Source organism: Peromyscus eremicus, chromosome 6 (assembly GCF_949786415.1).
Source record: "Peromyscus eremicus chromosome 6, PerEre_H2_v1, whole genome shotgun sequence".
Taxonomy (NCBI): Eukaryota; Metazoa; Chordata; class Mammalia; order Rodentia; family Cricetidae; genus Peromyscus; species Peromyscus eremicus.
Window position 1 is genome coordinate 63700668 of NC_081421.1, and position 21040 is coordinate 63721707.

The window sequence follows — 21040 nt, forward strand, 5'->3', positions numbered from 1 at the left end:
GAAAGGGGATCTATGTGCTCAGTCTACATTCCTAGAAGTGGTTAGGTAAGAAGTTAGGGGTCTATTAGTAAGAAAGGAGGGTCTCATCCTAAATTGCACAAGAAATAAAGCTATCCACCTGACCTAGGAAACAGGTGTTGTTTCGTTTGACCTTGGATGCTTGATAGGCATTTTTTTTTTTTTTTCTGGATCTGAGGACCGAACCCAGGGCCTTGAGCTTGCTACGCAGGTGCTCTACCACTGAGCTAAATCCCCAAACCCAGCATTTTAGGTAAATACACTGTTAGGAGTTCTTGGAAGCATGCAAGAAAATCATTTAGGAAGCAGCTAATATATATATATATATATATATATTTATATATATATATTTATATATATATTGTATATAAAAGCAAAAATATCACCAAGACTTCTTAAGCCATGGCTTGACCTTTGGAGAAGTCCTTGACTTTTCCAAGTAGTAGCTTTTGTGATAGTAGCTGAATTCCATTACATTTTTCTGCTGCTTACAGCAGTCCTGGAACTCACTCTGTAGACAAGTGGCCTCAAACTCAAAGATCCACCTGGGATTAAAGGCATGCGCTGTGCCTCCCCCCACCCCCCAGACAGACAGACAGACAGACAGACACACACACACACACACACACACACACACACACACACACACACTATTTTGTTGTTGTTTTAAGACAAGGTCTTGCTGTGAAGTCCTGGATGTCCTAGAACTTGCTATGTCTCAAACTCATAGAGATCCACCTGCCTCTGCCTCTCTAGTCCTGGGATTTAAAGGCATGGCATTTTTCTTCTTACTATTTTTATTTATTTTTTGTTTTGTGACACAGGGTCTCTCTACATAGCCCAGGCTATCCTGGAACTCACTATGCAGAACAGGCTGGCCCCAAACTCACAGATTATTTCTATATGCCTCCTGAGTGCTGAGATCAAAGGTGTGCACCACCACACTCTGCCCCATTTTTCTTTTAATTTTAAAATTACCTTCCTTTCAGGGCTAGAGAAATGGCTCAGAGGTTAAGAGCACTGACTGCTCTTCCAGAGGTCCTGAGTTCAATTCCCAGCAACCACACGGTAGCTCACCACCATCTGTAATGAGATGTGGCGCCCTCTTCTGGCCTGCAAGCAGACACACAGGCAGAACACCGTATACATAATAAATAAATAAATCCTTTTTAAAAAATTACCTTCCTTTCTTTTCCCCTTCCTTCTTTCCTTCTTCCTTCTTTATTATTTATATGTGTGGAGAGCGTATCGATGCTACAATGTGTGTGGAGGTCAGAGGACAATTTACACAAGAGTTGGTTCTTCTGCCGTGTGGGGGAGTTGGAGGATCAAACAGTTGTCAGACTTGGTGGCCAGTGCCTTCTCCTGCGGAGCCATCTCACTGGCCTTCTCTTTCAGTTTTGAGGCAGATTCTCGCTGTGTAGCCCAAGCTGACTGACCTGGAAGGCTCCTCTTCCTTCAGTGTCCTGCTTATGGGATTACAGGTGCATACCACCAAGTCTACTGTTCAAATATTTTTGCTATAGAGTGGGCTGACTCCATAGATTGGAGCTCACTGTTTGATACAGAGGGCCAATGGAATTGCTGTTGGGGCTGGAGAGATGGCTCAGCAGTTAAGAGCACTGGCTGCTCTTCCAGGGGACCTGGGTACAATTCACAGCACCCACAAGGTGCCTCACAATCAAAGTAAAACCCAAACAAAGCCAGTGGTTGTTTCAATTCTGACTTCTAGGGGAAACTGGGAGTGCCTGTGAACTGCAGACAGGAGGAGAGGGCACCGATTCTCAGGCCTGGCTACAGCCCTTGGTTCTCGCCTTTCAGGCTAACTGGAGCAGTTTAACACAAGCAAAATGCTAGCAGTACTTGCTTAATGCTGCCAGGAAGCCTCTGCTGGCACATGGAGAGGACCTGGAGAGTGGCCTCTGAGCCAGCTGGTGAAAGACAGTAAGATCTTGGTGGTGGGGGAGGCGACTTCAGGAAGGGCAAAGGTGAGCTGGGGAAGGGGCAGGGGAAGGAACAACCTATGGCAGAGGAGTCAGAAGCCCATCTGTGGGCCAAGGGGGACTCTTCCATATGAGAATGGCGAGGGGTGCCCCCAAAGGCTTTGGAGGGCGAGGGAAGATGGGTGAGCATTCAGGGAGGGTGGGAGCCTGAAGGGTGGGCGGAGAGATGCGGAGTGGGTGGAGTTGATGTGCGCTTGTTGTAGGCTGTAAATTATTACGGGCCAGCCTGGATGGAATGGGGACAAGGAGAAATCAAGGCTACTTGGCCTCCTAGCCTTGGGACAAGTGGATGACTGTGCCTTTATGCAAAGTTGGGAAAGGGGGAAAAGTAAAAGCTGGTTTGGTGAGGTGGGAGGGTGGGGTAGGACGGGTGGGTGGGATGGGTGGGGAGGTGCTTGGCTTGATTTGATGATATATGGGCTTAGGAACAGGGCTGGCCGACCTCTGCCTCCACCAAGTTTTGATGCCCTGCCTCTAGACCATGACATCATCCTCCCCTTCATTCCTCTAGGAGGGGGTGGAGTAGGGTGTGCACCCTTGGTAGACATTGTTACCAACCCAGGACACTAACCTTCACTGACCCTAAAGGGGGGCACCCAGCAGCGCAGGCTGAGTCATCCCCTGAGGTCATCACTGAGACCCTGTTCTGAAACCTGAAGCCACATGGCCTTGGGGTGAGAGGAAAATGCTGGGGGGTCTGGCTGAACTGCCTGCCCTGGTTGTGGCTGGTGGCTCTTACCCAGGCATCTTTGGAGGGAGGACTAACAGGGGCCATTAACTTTTCAAATTTTCTGTGCTTTTTAGCACACTGAGAACTAGATGCAGAAGGAGGTAAGACTATTTTAATAGGGAAAGAAACACATACACACACACACACACACACACACACACACACACAAAGAGAGAGAGAGAGAGAGAGAGAGAGAGAGAGAGAGAGAGAGAGAGAGAGATTAAGAGTTGGCTATGGTTTACATGAGTTAGGGGTGATGGTGGGAGACCAGTGGTCTAGGCAACATATGAGCCGAAGTCCTGGTCCTCCCCATCCCACACAGAGTCAAGAATGTAATCAGATCTGAACTTACACTGCATAGTTATTACTGTTACTTTTCAGAGGCCTGGACTAGAACCCAGGGCCTCGGCCTTCTGGGCCAGCGTTCCTCCTGAACTTCATTCAGCCCTACTGGGGTTCAGCCCATTCTGGCTCCTCTCCCTAGACCTATGCATCCCGTTTGCCACTTGGTGAAGAAGACAAAGAAAGGTTCTCCCCCTGCTCCCTGGGCTCCTGGTTCTGGATGCATCTCCCCTGTCTACCAGCTGCCTTCTTACCAGCTCTGGCTTGTGGGTAAGAGGTCTGGAAGAGCCTGTACTGAGCATCCTTTCAGAGGTGGTGTGAGGCTCAGAGAGGAACGACTTATGCATGCTCCCAAAGTTTGCTAGGACAGAGTGGACCAGGAGCCCAGGGATGCTGAGCTCAAGGCTGAGTGTGTGAGTGTGCTCCTCCTTCCTGGCCTCCCTCAGTGTACCCCCGACCTGTCAGCGCACACACACACACACACACACACACACACACACACACACACACACACACACACACTGAGCTTTGAATTTAGGCCCTGAATTGAGGAGGTCAGGCTCCTCCTCCTCCTTGTCCCTTACAGCTAACTCTTTGCAGAAAAGTGTGGTTGTGACCACAGGGGGGCAGCAGCAGGACGGGCTGGAGGCTGGACCTGCTCAGGACTGGGATGGGAGAGACGAGGGAAGGAGAGAGGGGCCCTCAAGGGGCTGCCCCAGGACTTTGAGCAACCGGGTACCGGGTTGTGTAGTCCTAGCCTTGGGTATATCCGTAGAGGTCCCTTCTAACCTCGGGGGAAAGTCCTGGCCTCCTGGTCTCCCCCACGGAGCACCCATTCTTTTGCTCCTTCATTTCTTTCTTTCTTTCTTTCTTTCTTTCTTTCTTTCTTTCTTTCTTTCTTTCTTTCTTTTCTTTTTTTTTTTTTTTTTTCTTCGAGACAGGGTTTCTCTATGCAGCCCTGAGTGTCCTGGAATTAACTCTGTAGACCAGGTGGTCTTGCCTCTGCCTCCTGAGAGCTGGGACTAAAGCATGTGCCTGGTGGGCCTTCATTCTTGATCACTCATTTGGGATACCACCCCACTCCACCCTGCATTGTGCCTGACCCTGCCTTGGTACCGCTTGATATGCTTTTAAGCAGCAAGGAAAGCATGGAATGCAGCTGTGGGGGAAGAGGGAGAGGAAGAGGTTAGCCCTGCCTGTGGAGGTTGGACAAGCATGTGCAGGAGGCTGCTCTGGCCTGGAAAACATCTGGTTTTCCAGACAGAGCTGGTCCCGTTATCTAGAGGTCTAGACCTCGAGACGAGTCTCTCAGCCTCTTACTTCGTTTTATGTGTAGAAGTGTTTTGCTTGCACGTATGCTGTGCACCACATGCCTGAGGCCCGAGAGGCTGTCAGAATCCCCGCACTGAGTTAGAGATGGCTGCGAACCACCACGTGGGTGCTGGGAATCCACCCCAGGGCCTCTGGAAGAACAGCCAGTGCGCTTAACTGCTGAGCCATCTCTGCAGGCCTCAGCCGCTGTTTTGATTAGATGAGAAACAATCTGGCACACAGTAAGTGTTCAATAAATATGGAGTATTAGCTCTCTGGAGGATGGAGGTATGAGTAAAATAATAGTTATAGAATAAGATGCAGTAATGTAGGCAAATGTAGGATGGACCAGGAGCTTGGAAAACGGGTTATCGGGGACCAGAGAGATCAGGGGTTAAGAACTGGCTGTTCTTCCAGAGGACTGGGGTTGATTCCCAGCACCCATATGGTGACTCACAACTGTCCACGGACCCCAGGGATCTGACGCCCCCTTCTGATCTCTGAGGACTCCAGGCATGCACATGGTGCACAGACATACATGCAGACAAAACACTCATGCATGCAAAAGAAAGAAAGGAAGAAATGAAGAAGGGTATCAGCAGGGGGTGGTGGCAACTGCCTTTAATTCCAGAACACTGAGATGGGAGGACTTCAAGTTGGAAGGCAGCCTGGGCCACACAGCAGGACCCCATCTCCAAAGATCAAAACAGACAAAGTGGTCCAGTCAGAGGAGTTAGGAAGTAAACTTCAGAGAGAGACATGCGGGTATTGCAGTAGGAGTAGTTTGTTGCATAAAGGAATGGTGGGAAGGAACACCAAGTGCAGCTACTCCATCCTCTGGGCTCTGCAGAGTGAAATGGTCGGGTCCCCAAGGGCTCACACTGTAGAGTGTATGAATATAGCCAGCAGATCTCCTTTAAATAGGCCTGTGGTGGCAGAGGTGGCAGCTCATGCTTTTGATCCCATCACTCAGGAGGCAGAGGCAGGTGGATCTCTGAGTTCGAGGCCAGCCTGGTCTACAGAGTGAGATCCAGAACAGCCAGGGCTGCACAGAAAAACCCTGTCTGGAAAAGTATTTACCAGAACAGAATTGCTCTAAAAGTTTTGACAGGGTCTTACTATGTAACCCAAGCTGGCTTGGAACTCAGAGATCTGCCTGCTTCTGCCTGCCTAACACTGGGATTAAAGGCGTGCGCCACACCCGAGAATATAAAAGCTTTTTATAAAGAATAGCTAATGGGGCTGGAGAGATGGCTCAGAGGTTAAGAGCACTGACCGCTCTTCCAGAGGTCCTGAGTTCAATTCCCAGCAACCACATGGTGGCTCACAACCATCTGTAATGAGATCTGGTGCCCTCTTCTGACCTGTAGTAATACATGCTGTATACATAATAAATAAATAAATCTAAAAAAAAAAATAGCTAATGTAGGCAGAAACATGGAGGACAGGCAGATTTGGGGGGAGAGGGAGGGGGAGAAGAGTGGGGATTGGGGGGGAGAGAGAGAGAGAGAGAATATAATATGATACCCTTAAGAGGGAAGGGAAGGAGTACTTTTACAAAAGCAGTTAAGAGAAATTAGCTGGCTTTGCCTCCTGGGTCATTTGTGTGGAATTATATTTGAATGAAGTTGAAGAAAGCAACTCACTAACTTGAGGTAATAATTTTCTTTTGTTTCGTTTGTACAAGGCATCACAAGTCACTGGGCCAGGCTCTAGGCAGTTAGTCTGTCTGCTAAAGAGTAGGGAAAGTTGCATTTTATTTTTGTGGTTTTGTCTCTACATACCCCCATTGGTGAAAAAGTGGCTGTCGTAGCCGTGGTGTTCCTGAATTGAGGGGTTCCTCCCTGCTGCTCCAGGCTAGTGTGGGCTTCCTCAAGCATCATTCTCCCGAGCCCCTGTGAACCATGGTGATGCACATCTCAGGCTTCTACTCTCAAGCCAAGGAGCCTGGCTCATCACCAGCTATCTCTGCCAGGCTAGCTCTACCCCTCACCTTCCTGCCTTGGCCTCGCCAGCATCAGCCTTCAGCCATAGCCTTCCGTGTGCACCGTCCTGTGACTAAGGCTCCTGAGAGCTAGCTTGTGTTACCCTTGCCCGGGGAGGGACGTCTGGCCAGAGAGAGTTGTGTATGCTAGTGAGGCACTGGGAAGAGAGACGCTGCTTTGCAGAGAACTTGAGGAAAGTGACCTTTGAGGGTGGCTGACTGTAGGAGTGGGCAGACTGAAAGGGTTCTGGGTATGACAAGGTCCAGGTGTGTCCTGGGGTCTGTGGAGAAGACTAGCCAAGTGAGTGGCAGAGTCACTAAGGACAATGACAGGGAACTGGATGGAAAAGCAGTTGGGAGCCAGTGGCTGAGGGTGAGCCAGCAGGGTGAGGGGCGTTAGGACGGAGGAGGAGAGGCCCACAGCATAGCCAGGATTTCCCAAAATGTAGGGAAGTACAAGCCTGAAGTGAAGCATGGAGAGAGGCCACAGACTCAACTATATGCTAAGCTATGAGTGCTAGGAGAGGAGAAAGCCCCTGGAGAGGACATCGGGGGCACAGTGAAGCTGGCAGCACAGAGGAGCCACCTGTGAAGAGGCTAGGAGAGCTGGGAAGTGGTGCACCCCTTTAATCCCAGCACTCAGGAGGCAGAGGCAGGCGGATCTCTGTGAGTTCCAGGCCAGCCCAGGCTACAGAGTGAGTTCCAGAACAGCCAGGGCTACACAGAGAAACCCTGTCTCAAAAACCAAAACAAACAAAAAAGGAGTTGTGGGAAGTTTTGTGATTGGGACAGAATTCAAGGGAGGTTTGATTTTAGGGTGGGGCTGGAGGGAGAGGTGAGTGATGTCAGGTAAACTCGGAACTCTGGGCGGAAGTTCTGATGACTTAGTGACTTCACCAGGTATAGGCTTTGTTGGCCTGGTAAGAGTTGGCTTTCAGTCAGGTCCAGAGAAAGGTTTATTCAAGATGGGCCAGAAAATGTGTTGAATCACAAACTGTGAAATTACAAAGTGTTTAAAATAAATAAAACAACACACTGTGATTGGATACTTTAAAATTTACAAAGTATTTTGTTGTAGGGCCATGTGTCCTCTATTTACCTTCCCTCCAGCCTCTCATTTCCTTCTCGTTATTTTATTATTTGGTGGCCCAGGCTGGCCTGGTACTTGACGGCTTCCACCTCCAGCGCTAGTGAGGAGTACAGGCACAGGGCCACCAAACCCAGTGTGTTTAGTGCTGGCCATCACTCAGTAAGTAGGCTTTCAACACGCTCAGGCAAGCGCTAGGAAGGCACTCGACCAGTTGAGCGGCATCCCTCACCCAGGAGTGCAACTCTGATGCACTTGACTACTCCTGGCCCTCTTTATTTTATTTTTATTTTTATTTATTTATTTATTTATTTATTTTTTTTGGTTTTTTGAGACAAGGTTTCTCTGTGTAGCTTTGCGCCTTTCCTGGAACTCGCTTTGGAGACCAGGCTGGCCTTGAACTCACAGAGATCCGCCTGGCTCTGCCTCCCGAGTGCTGGGATTAAAGGCGTGCGCCACCACCGCCCGGCTCCTCTTTATTTTAAAGTGATTTATTTCTGTGTGTTTTGCCTGTATGTGCCCGTACCACGCACGACCATGTAGTTCCCACAGAGGCTAGAAGAGGGCGTCGGGTCCCCTGGAACTGGAGTTACTGCTGGTTATGAGTGGCCAGGCGGGGACTCTGCAAGAGCAGTCAGTGCTCTTAACCGCTGGTTTATCTCCAGCCCCGTGCCTCTTTCCAACACACAGGGAAAGAATGTTTTTTTTTTTTTTTTTTTTTTTTTTTTTTTTCCCAGAGGTTTCTTCGTGCTTCACTTTGGTCTTCACAAGACTTTACGGAGTCCATAAAATGGGGGCAGTCATGGGTTGCAGGCTCTATTCTGACAAGCTCAGAAAAATGCAGGGCAGTAAATTGTATCTACAAACAACAGCAAGTGGGTGTCAGAGCACCCCTAATTCTGCCTCTCAATTCCTGGTTGCATGTTGGACTCCGGAGGAAATTGGGTAATCTTGTTGAGGATGGCGTCAAAGCCACTTCTTAACCTATACTACTGATGTCACCGATGAACCAAAAACCTTTGGAGAGGAGAAGGTCGCTGAAATAGAGATTACTTCTCTCTCTCTCTCTCTCTCTCTCTCTCTCTCTCTCTCTCTCTCTCTCTCTCTCTCTGTTTTTTTTTTTCGAGACAGGGTTTCTCTGTGTAGTTTTGGTGCCTGCCCTGGATCTTACTCTGTAGACCAGGCTGGCCTGGAACTCACAGAGATCCGCCTGGCTCTGCCTCCCGAGTGCTGGGATTAAAGGTGTGCACCACCATCGCCAGAGATCCAGAGATTATTTAGCTCTTGCTGGCGGCCTCTGCAGTTACAAAACCTGTTCAACAATGAAATAGTCTGCGTTCTACTAAGCCCCTCCCTCGCCATGACGCCACGAAACACACCCCATCAGGTCATTGTCTGGTTACTTTGGAAAGAGCTATTTTTAGTGTGGGGCAAACACATGCTTGCTTTAGTGCATGCATTATAATGCACAAATAAAAAGGCAGATTTGAAAATGCCTTCAACATTACTATTTTTCTTTTTCTTTCTGTTTGCAGGGTTGTGTGGAAGGGAATGTGAGGACCGTCTTCCCACGCAGCGTCTACCTGGGCTTAGGGTGTCAGCCGAGAAGGCGGGGTCGTGACGTCACTTGTGGGCGGGACTGGACTGTTCTAAGTGCGTGCTGGCGCGGGGGGGGGACACTCCTTAGATAACGAGGCTTTAAGGCTCTTTTCCTTCCGGGTTCTCTCTCCCTTTCTCTGCGTGCTGGTTTCGACTTGGGCTATGTGGTGTGAAGAAGGGGCGGGGTCCCTCCTCCCTTCGGCTCCGACTGGACGCGTCCACTCCGTGCTCGGCTGGAATTCAGGGGTCCGAAGTGTCAGCTTTAGGCCTGGTGAAGTGTGGTGGCCCCATGGCCCCCCTCGGAGGCGCCCCGCGACTGGTGCTGCTGTTTAGCGGGAAGAGGAAATCCGGGAAGGACTTCGTGACCGAGACGCTGCAGAGCAGGTGTCCGCGGGTGTAGGGAAGCCGGAGGATGGGCGCTAGCTACCGCAAGTGGTGGGCATGATGGAGGGGGCTCGCCCAGGGCAGGAGGGGCAGAGCGGGAGGACGCAGGGCAGGAGGAGGTAGATCCTCACCGTCAGTGGAACAGCAGCCTGCACAGGACCTCCTCAGAGAACCAGGGGCCTGCCTCTGCAGAGCTCTGAAGCTGTAGGTCTCTCTTCAAGAAACATGAGTTACAAATACTACCCAGGCATCTTCAGTGTGTCATTCCTGTTTTACGACCGTGTTGAGGTAACTGGTACAGATACGCAGACTAAAGTGACACCAAGGATTTTCTCAAGACCCACGTCTGAGCGGGTCTGTTCCAAAGGGAATCTGCCCAGAACACCCTGTAATTGCAGGGATTTATTGAATATGTTATGCCAGGCACTGAGCATTTATATCATTTCATTTAACCCACATAGCTTCTTTGTCAAGTAGTAGTATTAGCAATTCCATGTCACAGATGCAGAAGCAGGGGGCCCTTAAGAGAACTAAAACCAGGTGTGTGTGTGTGTGTGTGTGTGTGTGTGTGTGTGTGTGTGTAGTCCAGCTGCAGGGAAGGCTGATGCAGGAGAATCACTTGAACCTAGGAATTCAAGGCTAGAGTGGACAACATGGTGAGGTTCTGACTATTAAAAAAATGTTAAAAGCTGCACAGTGGTGGTTCATGCCTTTAATCTCAGCATTCCGGAAGCAGAGGCAGGTGGATTTCTGAGTTCAAGGCCAGCCTGGTCTACAGAGGGAGTTTCAGGACAGCCAGGGCTACACAGAAGAGAAACATTGTCTCGAAAAACAAACAAACCCAAAACCAACCAAACAACAGACAAAAAAAAAAAATGTTAAAATTTACACTGGTTGGTGGTGGCCTTTAATCCCAGCACTTGGGAGGCAGAGCCAGGTAGATCTCTGTGAGTTCAAGGCCAGCCTGGTCTACAGAGTGAGATCCAGGACAGACACCAAAACTACATGGAGAAACCCTGTGTTGAAAACAACAACAACAACAACAATAACAAAAACCAAAAAAAAAAAAAAAAGTCAAAATTTACCAGTGTCATAAAGTAGCAAATTCGGGGTTCAAATTCAGTTGTGTCTGCCTCCAAGGTTTCACTCACTCACTCTGTCCTTCTTTTCTAGTTGTTTTTAAAGATTTATTTATTTTATAGGCCTGTGTTTGTGTTAGTGTGTCTGCATGGTGTGTGCAGGTGTTCTTGGAGGCCACAAGAGAGCATCTGATCCCCAGAACTGGATTAACAGTTGTGATCCTTTGAGTGGGTGCTGGGAATGGAACCTTGGTCTGCAAGAACAGCAAGTACTGGGATTACAGGCATGTGCCTCTATGCCTGGCTCACATCCAGCTTTTTTAGACTTCTGGGAATTCATGTCCTGGCTCAGCATTTAGTGTATGATCTCCTATAGATTTCTTACCTGGTCTGCTCCAGTCTTGCCTATTGCTAAATGGCCATTATATAGGATGGTTAGAGGGATTAAATGAATAAATACATGAATTAGAATGATTCTTAGCCAGGAATAAAATGTTGGCTGTTTTTATTTACTGTTTTCATTACCAACAAATGTCACTTTTAGCTAACTAAACTTCACTCAACCTCAGTTTCTTCATCTGGAACGTGAAACGTGGGCTAGTAAGGTGGTTTAGCAGGTAGAGGCACTTGCTGTCAAGACTGATCCGGGCTGAGCGGTGGTGGCGCATGCCTTTAATCCCAGCACTTGGGAGGCAGAGGCAGGCGGATCTCTGTGAGTTCAAGGACAGCCTGGTCTACACAGAGAAACCCTGTCTCAAAAAACAAAACAAAACAGACTGATTTGGAACTCACATGATGGAAGTAGGAAACGGACTTTTGAGAGTTGTCCTCTAACCTATACACACACACACACACACACACACACACACACATCAAAAAAAGGAGGGAGAGGAAGCACCTGTTTCACCATGTAGGTGCTTAAGAGCACCTGTGAGCATCTCAGTGCCAGGTGGATATTGGGACTCTTACATTGGGACTTAGTATAGCACCCAGTGTATGGTTGCTAAGTACACTGAGTAACTGAAAGCACAAATTATTAAAGTTGTGGTGACCAGGTCATTTTATACCAAGGTCTCTGTGGCTCTGAGAGAATGAGTTTAGGGTCCCAGCAGTAACCTGATCCAGCCAGAATGTAACCTCCCATGACACTTATTTATAGGTTCTACCTGTTAGTTTCAGGGCTCCTTCATATTCCTTTGACTCTCATAATAATCCTGTATGAGTGATAGGGCAGACGAGGTTATCTTCATTATTTTTATTTTATAGCTGAGCAAAGAGGATCAGGGTCGGGGAGACCTGCCTGATAGATTCCCATAGTAGAAAGGAGCAACAGAGGCACTGGACTCCTCTTCTAGACACTGGAGACTCTTGGCAGCTTAGGGCTAACTGGGTTCTGATTCCCTGTCCCGTAGACTTGGAGGTAACATCTGTGCTGTCCTGCGGCTCTCTGGTCCACTCAAGGAGCAGTATGCTCGGGTAGGTGGTGGCTTGTGGCATCTGGGGGGCTGGGAGGAGCCTGCTTTTGGGTTTTGGAGCTGTGGCTGCTGCTTGAATCACTGGCATGATCCCAGTGACCCAAGACACTAGATGTGAGACCCTGCCTTTAGAACAAACAGAAAAAAAAAAAAAAGGCTCCAGGAAGGGCTGGAGACACTTGAGTTGGCAGCCCTGATGCCACATAACTAATACGGATCTGTAGTCAGATGAGTTACCCATTGCGAGACTGGCCCACCATACTAATAAGGATCTGTGTTACCATCCCCTCACTGAAAACTATGGCATGCCACCATACTCTCCCACTCAGCTGACCTGATGCAACCCTGGAATTATCAGGGGCTGGGGAGACAGTACAGTTGGTAAAATGCTTGCTGTGACCTGGGTCCCTAGTACCTACATAAAAAGCCAGGCATGGGCCGGGCGGTGGTGGCGCACGCCTTTAATCCCAGCACTCGGGAGGCAGAGCCAGGCGGATCTCTGTGAGTTCGAGGCCAGCCTGGGCTACCAAGTGAGTTCCAGGAAAGGCGCAAAGCTACACAGAGAAACCCTGTCTCAAAAAACCAAAAAAACAAAACAAAACAAAACAAACAAACAAACAAACAAAAAGCCAGGCATGGCCATGCACACTTGTAATCCCGGCACTGGGGAGGCCGAGACAGGCAGACCTCTGGGGCTTGCTGGCCAGCCAGCCTAGCCTAACTGGTCAGCTCTAGGTCCTAGTGAGAAACCTTATCTCAAAAACAAAATTAAAACCCCGAGGTGGACGGAGCAGCACCCGAGGTAGATGTGTGACCTCCAAATGTATGCACATACCTCTTCCCCCAAAAGGAATTTCGTCCTGTGAGTTGTCAAGATATATTGTTAAGTGGCAGACGCTGAGCTGCAGAGTGTGTGTTGCAGTCCTAGTCAGCTTGTTTTGGGGTAACACAATATCTGAGGTGGGGTACTTTGTACAGAAAAGGGATTTATAGCTCAAGTTCTGAAGGTCCAAGAACGTGCTGTTGGCATCCACTTAGCTTCTGGTGAGGGCCTTATGGTGGAAGGACAATGGACAAGAGAAAGGTCACGTGGTAAGAGGGACTGAGGGGAGAGGCCCGGATCCTTTTATAAAATAACCTACATTCAGGGTGACCAATCCAGTCCCATAAGAGTGGGAACTCATTAGTCCTCCCTGAGAGCCACAATACCTCAGAGGCACCCCAATACCCACCATACTGGGGACAAGGCTGAGCGGAGATTTGGTGGGACAAACCATACTAATAACTGGGGATTAGAATCTTACATGGTGGTGCAAATACATTTAATCTCAATACTCAGAAGGCAGAGGCAGGTGGATCTCTATGAATTTAAGGCCATCCTGGTCTACAAAGAGACTTCTAGGCTATTCAGGGTTACAGAGTGAGACATTGTCTCAAGGGGAAAAAAAAAGAAGAAAAAGAAAAAACAAGGCATTATAAGTATTTTTGCTCACATATCCAGCCCTTCTTCCAGCACATATATAAGGTACTTGTCCTTTTGAGCACTGTCCCAGCTATGAGGGATGCAGGCCTGTGATGCTGGAAAAGACACCTTGGGAACCGTAGTGTTGGCTGCCTCAGGGAGGGGAGGAAGGGAGGAAAAGAGATTTTTATTGTAAATGAACACATCTCTTTTGAATTTTGGTTGTTGCTATCTTACTATTATTATTTTGAAACTGGGCTGGCCTAGAACTCACAGAAATCCACCTGCCTCTGCTTCCTGAGTGCTGGGATTAAAGGCATGCGCCACCGAGTCTGGCCTCTTTTGAATTTTAAATCATGTGGATAGAAAACATACAATTATTGATTATTAAAATAGGATTGAAAACTAAATAGGAACTCCCAGCATCTTAGCCTCCAGGGAAAGAACAGAGAGGCAAGGTCAGGTTTGCACACAGTGAGCAGCCTTTGGTCACCAGCGTTGGCTGCCGAGCCTGGTGCACCCTTCCAGGGACCTGTGCTCGCCTCCTCTCCTTCAGGTGGATCTGCAGTCCTGGCGTCTCAGATTTCTACCAGCTCGGCTGGCCTAGTCATAGGTAGCAGCCTGAGGGACCACGGCGGGGTAAGGAGACTCAGAGGTTTCCACATTTTCTCTGGGAGACTTCTTCCCAGTGAGGCTGGATGGAGGAGTTCCTCAAGGCCAGGAGGAGGAAAAGAGGCAGAGGGAGGAATGCAGCCCTCCTTAGTGGGGCCTGAGGCGCAGCTTCAAACCCACTGTCGGCTCCTGAAGTTCCTAAGCTAGGCTCTGCCCAGGCCTATTGACAGTGGGGGCTGAAGGAGAGGGAGTTTTTATTGTATTTTTCTTTAGTGCTGGGCATAGAGCCTTTGACCCCAGAAACCCTAGGCAAATGCTCCAGTCCATCTGACCTACATCCCCAGACTCAGAAGTTGGCAGTTTTTAAAACTCCGTAGGGGGGTCCAGATGGCCTGGTGGTCCTTGATGTTTGACAGTGGGGTTCAGCATCATTCCAGCTGTGCCCCCACCCCAGCAACTTGAACCCCAAAGGGAATCTCTTGATACATTGATTTCTTCGGTTAGTGGGAAACACCACTGGCTAGGTGAGTGAGGATGCTCCTGGAGAATAGACAGTTCATAAGTAAGGCTGCTCACCGGCTCGCTGAACATCGTCTGCCACTGAGGACCAGGACACGGAGAGCCCAGGAGAGCAGGTTTCTCTTCATTGAGTTAGTAGGGGAAACCAGAACATGAACTGGTGATTTTTTTTTTTTTTAATTAAAAAGAATTTATAGCCGGGCGGTGGTGGTGCACGCCTTTAATCCCAGCACTCGGGAGGCAGAGCCAGGCGGATCTCTGTGAGTTCAAGGCCAGCCTGGGCTACCAAGTGAGTTCCAGGAAAGGCGCAAAGCTACACAGAGAAACCCTGTCTCGAAAAAAAACCAAAAAAAAAAAAAAAAAAAAAAGAATTTATATGTATGAGTATTTTTCCTGGTGTATATCTATCTGTGTACCACTTGGTGCCTGGTGCCCTCAGAGGCCAGAAGAGGCCATTGGATTGCCTGGAATTGGAGTTATAGATGTTTGTGAGTCACTGTGTGGGAGCAAGAAATTGAACCCAGGTCCTCTAGAAGAACAGTTTTTGTTTGCTTTGTTTTGTTTTAAGATTTATTTATTTATTATGTATTCAGTGTTCTGCCTGCATGTAAGCCTGCAGGCCAGAAGAGGGCACCAGATCTCATTACAGATGGTTGTGAGCCACCATGTGGTTGCTGGGAATTGAACTCAGGACCTCTTAACCTCTGAGCCATCTCTTCAGCCTCTGGATGATTTTGTTTTTTTTTCTTTCTTCTTTTTCTTTTTCCTAGATAGGGTTTTTCTGTGTAGCCCTGACTGTCCTGGAACTTACTCTATAGACCAGGCTGGCCTTGAACTCAGAGCTCTGCCTCCTGAGTGCTAGGATTAAAGGTGTGCGCCACCACCACCTGGCTATGGATGATATTTTTGACAACCCCTTTCTGTTCTGTAGCCATCTGGATGGATCCTTTGCTTGTCATTGTCTCTGGAAAGTAGAGGGCAGGTCTAGAAGCAGTTTCCTGGGGGTCAGAGTAGTCTCTCCTGCCTAAGGGGTCCTCTGGGTGTACAAGACCCTAGGAATGCCCAGAGCCAAATGGAGTGATGTTGTCTCAGCCAAGTGCCAGGACCTTCGGGATGGATGAGGGGAAGGGGAAGACACCTCTCTGGAGTTTGCGATGGAGGCAAATGATGCCAGGATACAAGACTTCTGGTTGGAATGCAGTTTTGCTTTAGTTTTCCAAATTCCCGCTTTGGTTGAAGGCTGAGGCTGTGCCCAGGGGGATGCAAACTAATTTCAAGATTAGTTTAAGCCAGAAATAATTGGGAAAATGAAACCCTCAGAAGAGAAGAACTACACCACACATTTCAAACAGTTTCTGGAATTGTCCTGAGACCTCCCAGCTTTCAGGTCTACCCCTTTGTGGCGTTCTCTTCCTCGCAGCCTTTACCATGCTCCAAGCTGGCTAGTGTCTGCAAAGGGAGGTGGCGCCAGCCAGGCAGGGCGGTTCTTCCCATAGACCGTGTCATAGATGGACTGTGCTTTGGGCAGGAGCATGGCTTGGACTTCCAGAGACTCCTGGATGCCAGCACCTACAAGGAGGCCTACCGGAGAGACATGATCCTCTGGGGGGAGGAGAAGCGCCAGGCTGACCCAGGCTTCTTCTGCAGGAAGATTGTGGAAGGCGTGTCCCAGCCTGTCTGGGTAAGAGGGCTCAGCCGCGGCTCACAAAACCCGTCTTCCCAGCCCTTTCCTGTGGCCCATCTCTCTTTTTCACTGCCACCTGGTGTCCAAGTCTCTAACATCTCCGTCGTCTCTTGCTGGTGTCTCTTGCCTCAGTGAGCCATTTCTGCTCGGAAGCCAGAGGGACTCTTTAAGAATTAAGCCATCGCCGGGCGGTAGTGGCGCACGCCTTTAATCCCAGCACTCGGGAGGCAGAGCCAGGCGGATCTCTGTGAGTTCGAGGCCAGCCTGGGCTACCAAGTGAGTTCCAGGAAAGGCGCAAAGCTACACAGAGAAACCCTGTCTCAAACAACAACAACGACAACAAAAAGAATTAAAAGCCATGAGTCTCTGGCCTGTCTAGCGTGCGCTGGTGGCTCCCCACCACTCTCATGAGCTAAGTCCAAGCTTTGATGTGACTTTGGGCCTTGATGCAGCTCCTGCATCCTTTCCTCTCCTAACCGCTGTGGCCACCAGCTTCTCTTCTGTCAATCATGTGATCACGCTTTGCTTCTTCTTTTTTCTCCTTCTTTTCCACTTTTTTTTTGAGACAAGGTCTCAATCTGTAGCCCTGACTGGCCTGGAGCTTACTTTGTAGACTAGGATGGCCTCAGACTCACAGAGATCCACCTGCCTCTGTCTCCCAAGTGCTGGGATCAAATGCATGTATCACCACCACACCTGGTGGATCACGCCTTTGTGTGTCCTCTTCCTGCCCGACTGCCCTTTCCTGCCCTTTTTGCCTGGTTAACTCCCACAGTTTTCATGTCACCTCCATGGGGAAGGCTTCCTGGATACCCATTATTCCTTTTTTTTTCCGTTCTCCTAAGACAGAGTCTCATGTAGCCCAGGCTGGCTTTGAATCTCCCAGGTAGCAAAGATGACCTTGAGCCCCTGATCCTCCCTCCTGCCTCCACTCCCCAGGTCTTAACTAGTCCACAGCACCCTATGCTGGGCCTTCCTTATTCATTCTTGTGCTAACTGTGGAGTGTTTCCTTGTGCCAGGCACCTGTCCAGGTTCTGAGGATGTGTTGGTGTAAAATGCGATGAAGACGCAACCTTCAGGGAACTTGATGTTCTAGCTGGGAGTTGGGGAGACAGGTACTGAGTAGATGTAGACGATGCCAGGTGGAACAGAACAAGACAGATGGAGGTGTGGGCAGTCCGGGGAGGGACTGCTGTTTAAGGGCCTCAGAGAAGGTCATAAGGTAAGGTTGGAGCGTGACCTAAAGGAAATGAAGGCGTGAGCTGGATGGGGAGTTGGGGAAGTAGCTTTCTGGAAAGAGGGACCAGAATGTGAAGGCTGGAGGCCTGTTCTTGATGTGTTTGAGAGACAGCCATGTGGTGGTTGTGAGAGGTTAAGGACAGACCTTGTGAGGCTTTGGAAGAGTCTAGAAGTCACTGGGGTGGGGGTTCTGAGAAGAGGAAAGACACAGTTTAGGAATTAAAAGGCATCTTGGGGTGTAGGCCAATGGTAGAGCATGTGTTAGTATCTGGAGATCGTTCTTGGTGGGAATGTGGTTGAGGCCCTGAGGCTGGGGAGATGGCTCAGTGGGTAAAGTCCTGCAGCTCAGAACCCCCAGAACCCACATCAAAATGCCAGTTGGAAGCTGGTGCAGTATCCCAGTGGATAAAGGCATTTGTTGCCAAGCCTGAAGACCTGAGTTTGATCCCCAGGACCCACATGGTGGAAGGAGAAAACTGAATCCTTCGAATTATCTACACACACACACACACACACACACACACACACACACACACACCTGGGATTATAGATGTGGTGTTCATGGCCGTAATCCCAGCACTCAGGAGGCAAAGGCAGGGGGATTGGGAATTGAATGTCAGCCTTAGCTGCACAGCAAGTTCGAGGCCAGCCAGGGCTGCATAGTGAGACCTTGTTTCGAAACCAAAGGATTTAACAGGCTTGCTCTGGCTTCTGGAAGGCAGGTGAAGTAGAGGGGCCTCTAGAGCGGCCTGTGTGACAGGCTGGTATCTGGCTGGAGCTCAGGGCTGTGACAGACTTGGGAAGGGGCCAGTTTTACATGGATTTTAAGGATAGCTGGCAGGAGTTGAGTGGGTGATGAGTTGGTTATGGGGTAGAAGGACAAGGGTTTCATTCTGAGCAGCTGTCGTTTTCTAAGGTAGGAGGAGTCAGGAGCGGAGAGATCAGGAGCTGAGGAACTACGTTTCGGCCATTCTGGGCTGACGTTTATCTGTCTGTGCTGTGGGCCCTGGGTGTTGGAGAAGTTGCTGTGTATCTCAGGTCTCTCCTGCTGTGTGGTATGTGCCAGCGCAAAGAGAGCAGGGCAAGGTGTGTTTTGTTTATGACGACTCCATCCTCGGTGCCTGGCACAGTGCCAGCGCACAGTAAGTACCGCAGCCCAGTGATGGAGCTGCCCGGCGGGTGGCAGTACTTAGAAGCGTTTCTTCAGGGAGCTGCACCATTTCTGTCTTCTACAGCATGTGCCTCCCCCCTCTAACCCCCCAACTTCTTTCCCCCTAAAGCGCTTTGTCCTCATGGTTACCTGTTTGTGTCTCTTCTCTGCAGCTGGTGAGTGACACACGGAGGGTGTCCGATGTCCAGTGGTTTCAGGGGGCCTATGGGGCCGTGACACAGACAGTCCGGGTTGTAGCCTCGGAACAGAGCCGCCAGCACCGGGGCTGGGTGTTCACACCAGGTAGGCTGCAAATGGCACCCCGAGGCTCGGCACACAGCTCAGCCACCCCTGTGCTCTCCTGCTCGCCCCCCAGCAGGCCCGGGGAGAGTGGGTGAGAGCCTGTGAAGGGGAGTCTAAGGCCTGAGGGGCGGGCTGGTAGAAGGTCAAGTTCTCAGGGTGTCTTCTTTGGCTGTCTTCTCAAGGCCAGTGGACTTCTCTGGCCAGGCTCTAGTCCGTGGTCCTTAGACTCTGCTTCCCAACCTGGTTGGCGTTAACAGTGGCTGTGAGTGAGCAAGCTGAACAAACCCTGCTTCTGTTTGATTGACAAATCAGGGGGCCGGACAGGAAGTCTTCCAGGCAGCTGTGAAGTGCAGCTCAGGCCTCTGTCCTGCCCCCCGATCACTCTTCTTTGGATACACTCAGATTTTTTTTTTTTTTTCTTTCAAAACAGGGTTTCTCTGTGTAGCCCTGGCTGGCCTGGAACTCGCTCTGTAGACCAGGCTGGCCCCGAATTCACAGAAATCCACCTGCCTCTGCTTCCCCGATTACTGAGACAAAAGGCATGTGCCACCATACTGGGCAATACACTCAGATCTAATGATGGTGACTGCTACTAACAGTGCATCTGCTGGGCGCTCTGGCAGGCCAGCCTGTGTCTGGCGCTTTATACACTTCCTATTACTTACTTCATTGCTTTACCACTGCCCCGAGGGTGCTGCTGTTCCTGTACTCATGGCAGAGGAGGGCTTTGGCCCAGAAAGGTCAAGTCTCCTTCTCAAGGCCATGAAGGTGGAGGAGGAGCCACACTCTCCACCCTGCTTCCAACCCTGAGGACACAGCCTCCCAGCAGACCCCAGTCCAGCACATGCCAGCCTGGCCTAAGAGTGTGACGCCCCTTTGGGTAGTCTGTGGTTTTTGATGACCCGGTCTGCTCTCTGTAGACAACAGCAAGGGCAGAGTGATTTCTTCAGGGACTGCATGGGAGCTCGGCTGCTGGTGGGAGGCCACAGCTGCTCACAGAGGTTCTCAGGGGGAGGCACGGAGTGGATGCCTGGTTTGGGGAGGGCTGGGCCCTGACTCCTCTCCTCTCTCTCCCAGGAGTGGATGATGCTGAGTCAGAGTGCGGCCTGGACAACTTCGGGAACTTTGACTGGGTCATTGAGAACCATGGGGATGAGCAGTGCCTAGAAGATCAGTTGGAGAACCTGCTGGAATATATTCGTGCCAAACTTTCGTGATCAGACTTCAGGGGCGAGCAGAGACGGCTGCCCTGGGAACACTGGTCCTGCCACACGCGGCTCCCTAGTCCTAGCTGAGGTCAGAGAGCAGACAGTCTGGCTCTCGATTTCCAGAGGTATGGGAAGGATGCTCGTGAGCAGTGGGCAAGTTTGGAAACCTCTGGTGTGCTTGTCCTCCCTGGAGGGGACGCCCTCCTCTTCAGGACGCTTTCAGGGCTAAGGAGGCAGGAACATTCCCATGCCCATGGATGACCAGGCATGCTGAGCTGTGATGGTTTTGCTTCCCTGTGTGTGTGGTGTGCTCTCGGCCCTGGAATCCCAATAAACCTCCTTGGAACACAGCTCAAAGATGGAGACCTCTTATTTCCCTGTATCTTAGAAAAGCTGGGGGTGTCGGGGTAGGTGTGGTCCCTGCTCTGCCTTGCACCTGGCAAGAGCGAATCCTGCAGAGGTTGACCTGAGCCTAAAGCCTAGGACAGTACTTCCCCACCCCCTCTTTCTCCCTCTCCCTCTTGTTTTTGAGATAGATTTCTCTATATAATAGTCCTGGCTGTCCTGGAACTCACTCTGTAGACCAGGCTGGCCTCAAACTCACAGAGATCCAACCCTCTGCCTCCCGAGTGCTGGGATTAAAGGTGTGTACCACCACCGCCCGCTTAGACTGGTATTTTTATATCCCTTACCTCATTTTAAAGATGACAAACAGGCCACACCCAGTAGGGACCTCTTGTGTATCGGGGTGTAGGTGTTCACGAGAGTCGGTGGAATCAAGACACAGAGGCACCTCAAGGATGGTTCTTAGCCTTTCCCAGCTGCAGGGTGGATTCGTCTCTCCAGACTG

The 21040-nt window shown here is 50.0% G+C and overlaps 1 protein-coding gene across 1 annotated transcript; it reads left to right on the forward strand.

Annotated features, from left to right (window-relative positions):
- Window positions 1-9150: 9150 nt before the first annotated feature.
- Window positions 9151-20540, forward strand: Pmvk (phosphomevalonate kinase). The gene is made up of 5 exons (XM_059265687.1): window positions 9151-9458; window positions 11950-12013; window positions 16134-16286; window positions 18853-18982; window positions 20060-20540. The coding sequence occupies exons 1-5, from the start codon at window positions 9364-9366 to the stop codon at window positions 20197-20199; spliced, it is 582 nt and encodes a 193-aa protein (XP_059121670.1). The 5' UTR covers window positions 9151-9363; the 3' UTR covers window positions 20200-20540.
- The last annotated feature ends 500 nt before the right edge of the window (window positions 20541-21040 follow it).

Bases quoted from the DNA above. Each gene is read 5' to 3' on its own strand.
- Pmvk (XM_059265687.1), top strand. From the start codon at position 9,364: ATGGCCCCCCTCGGAGGCGCCCCGCGACTGGTGCTGCTGTTTAGCGGG. The intron at 9,459-11,949 runs GTGTCCGCGGGT...CCTGTCCCGTAG, and splicing joins ACCGAGACGCTGCAGAGCAG to ACTTGGAGGTAACATCTGTG. The intron at 18,983-20,059 runs GTAGGCTGCAAA...TCTCTCTCCCAG, and splicing joins GGGCTGGGTGTTCACACCAG to GAGTGGATGATGCTGAGTCA.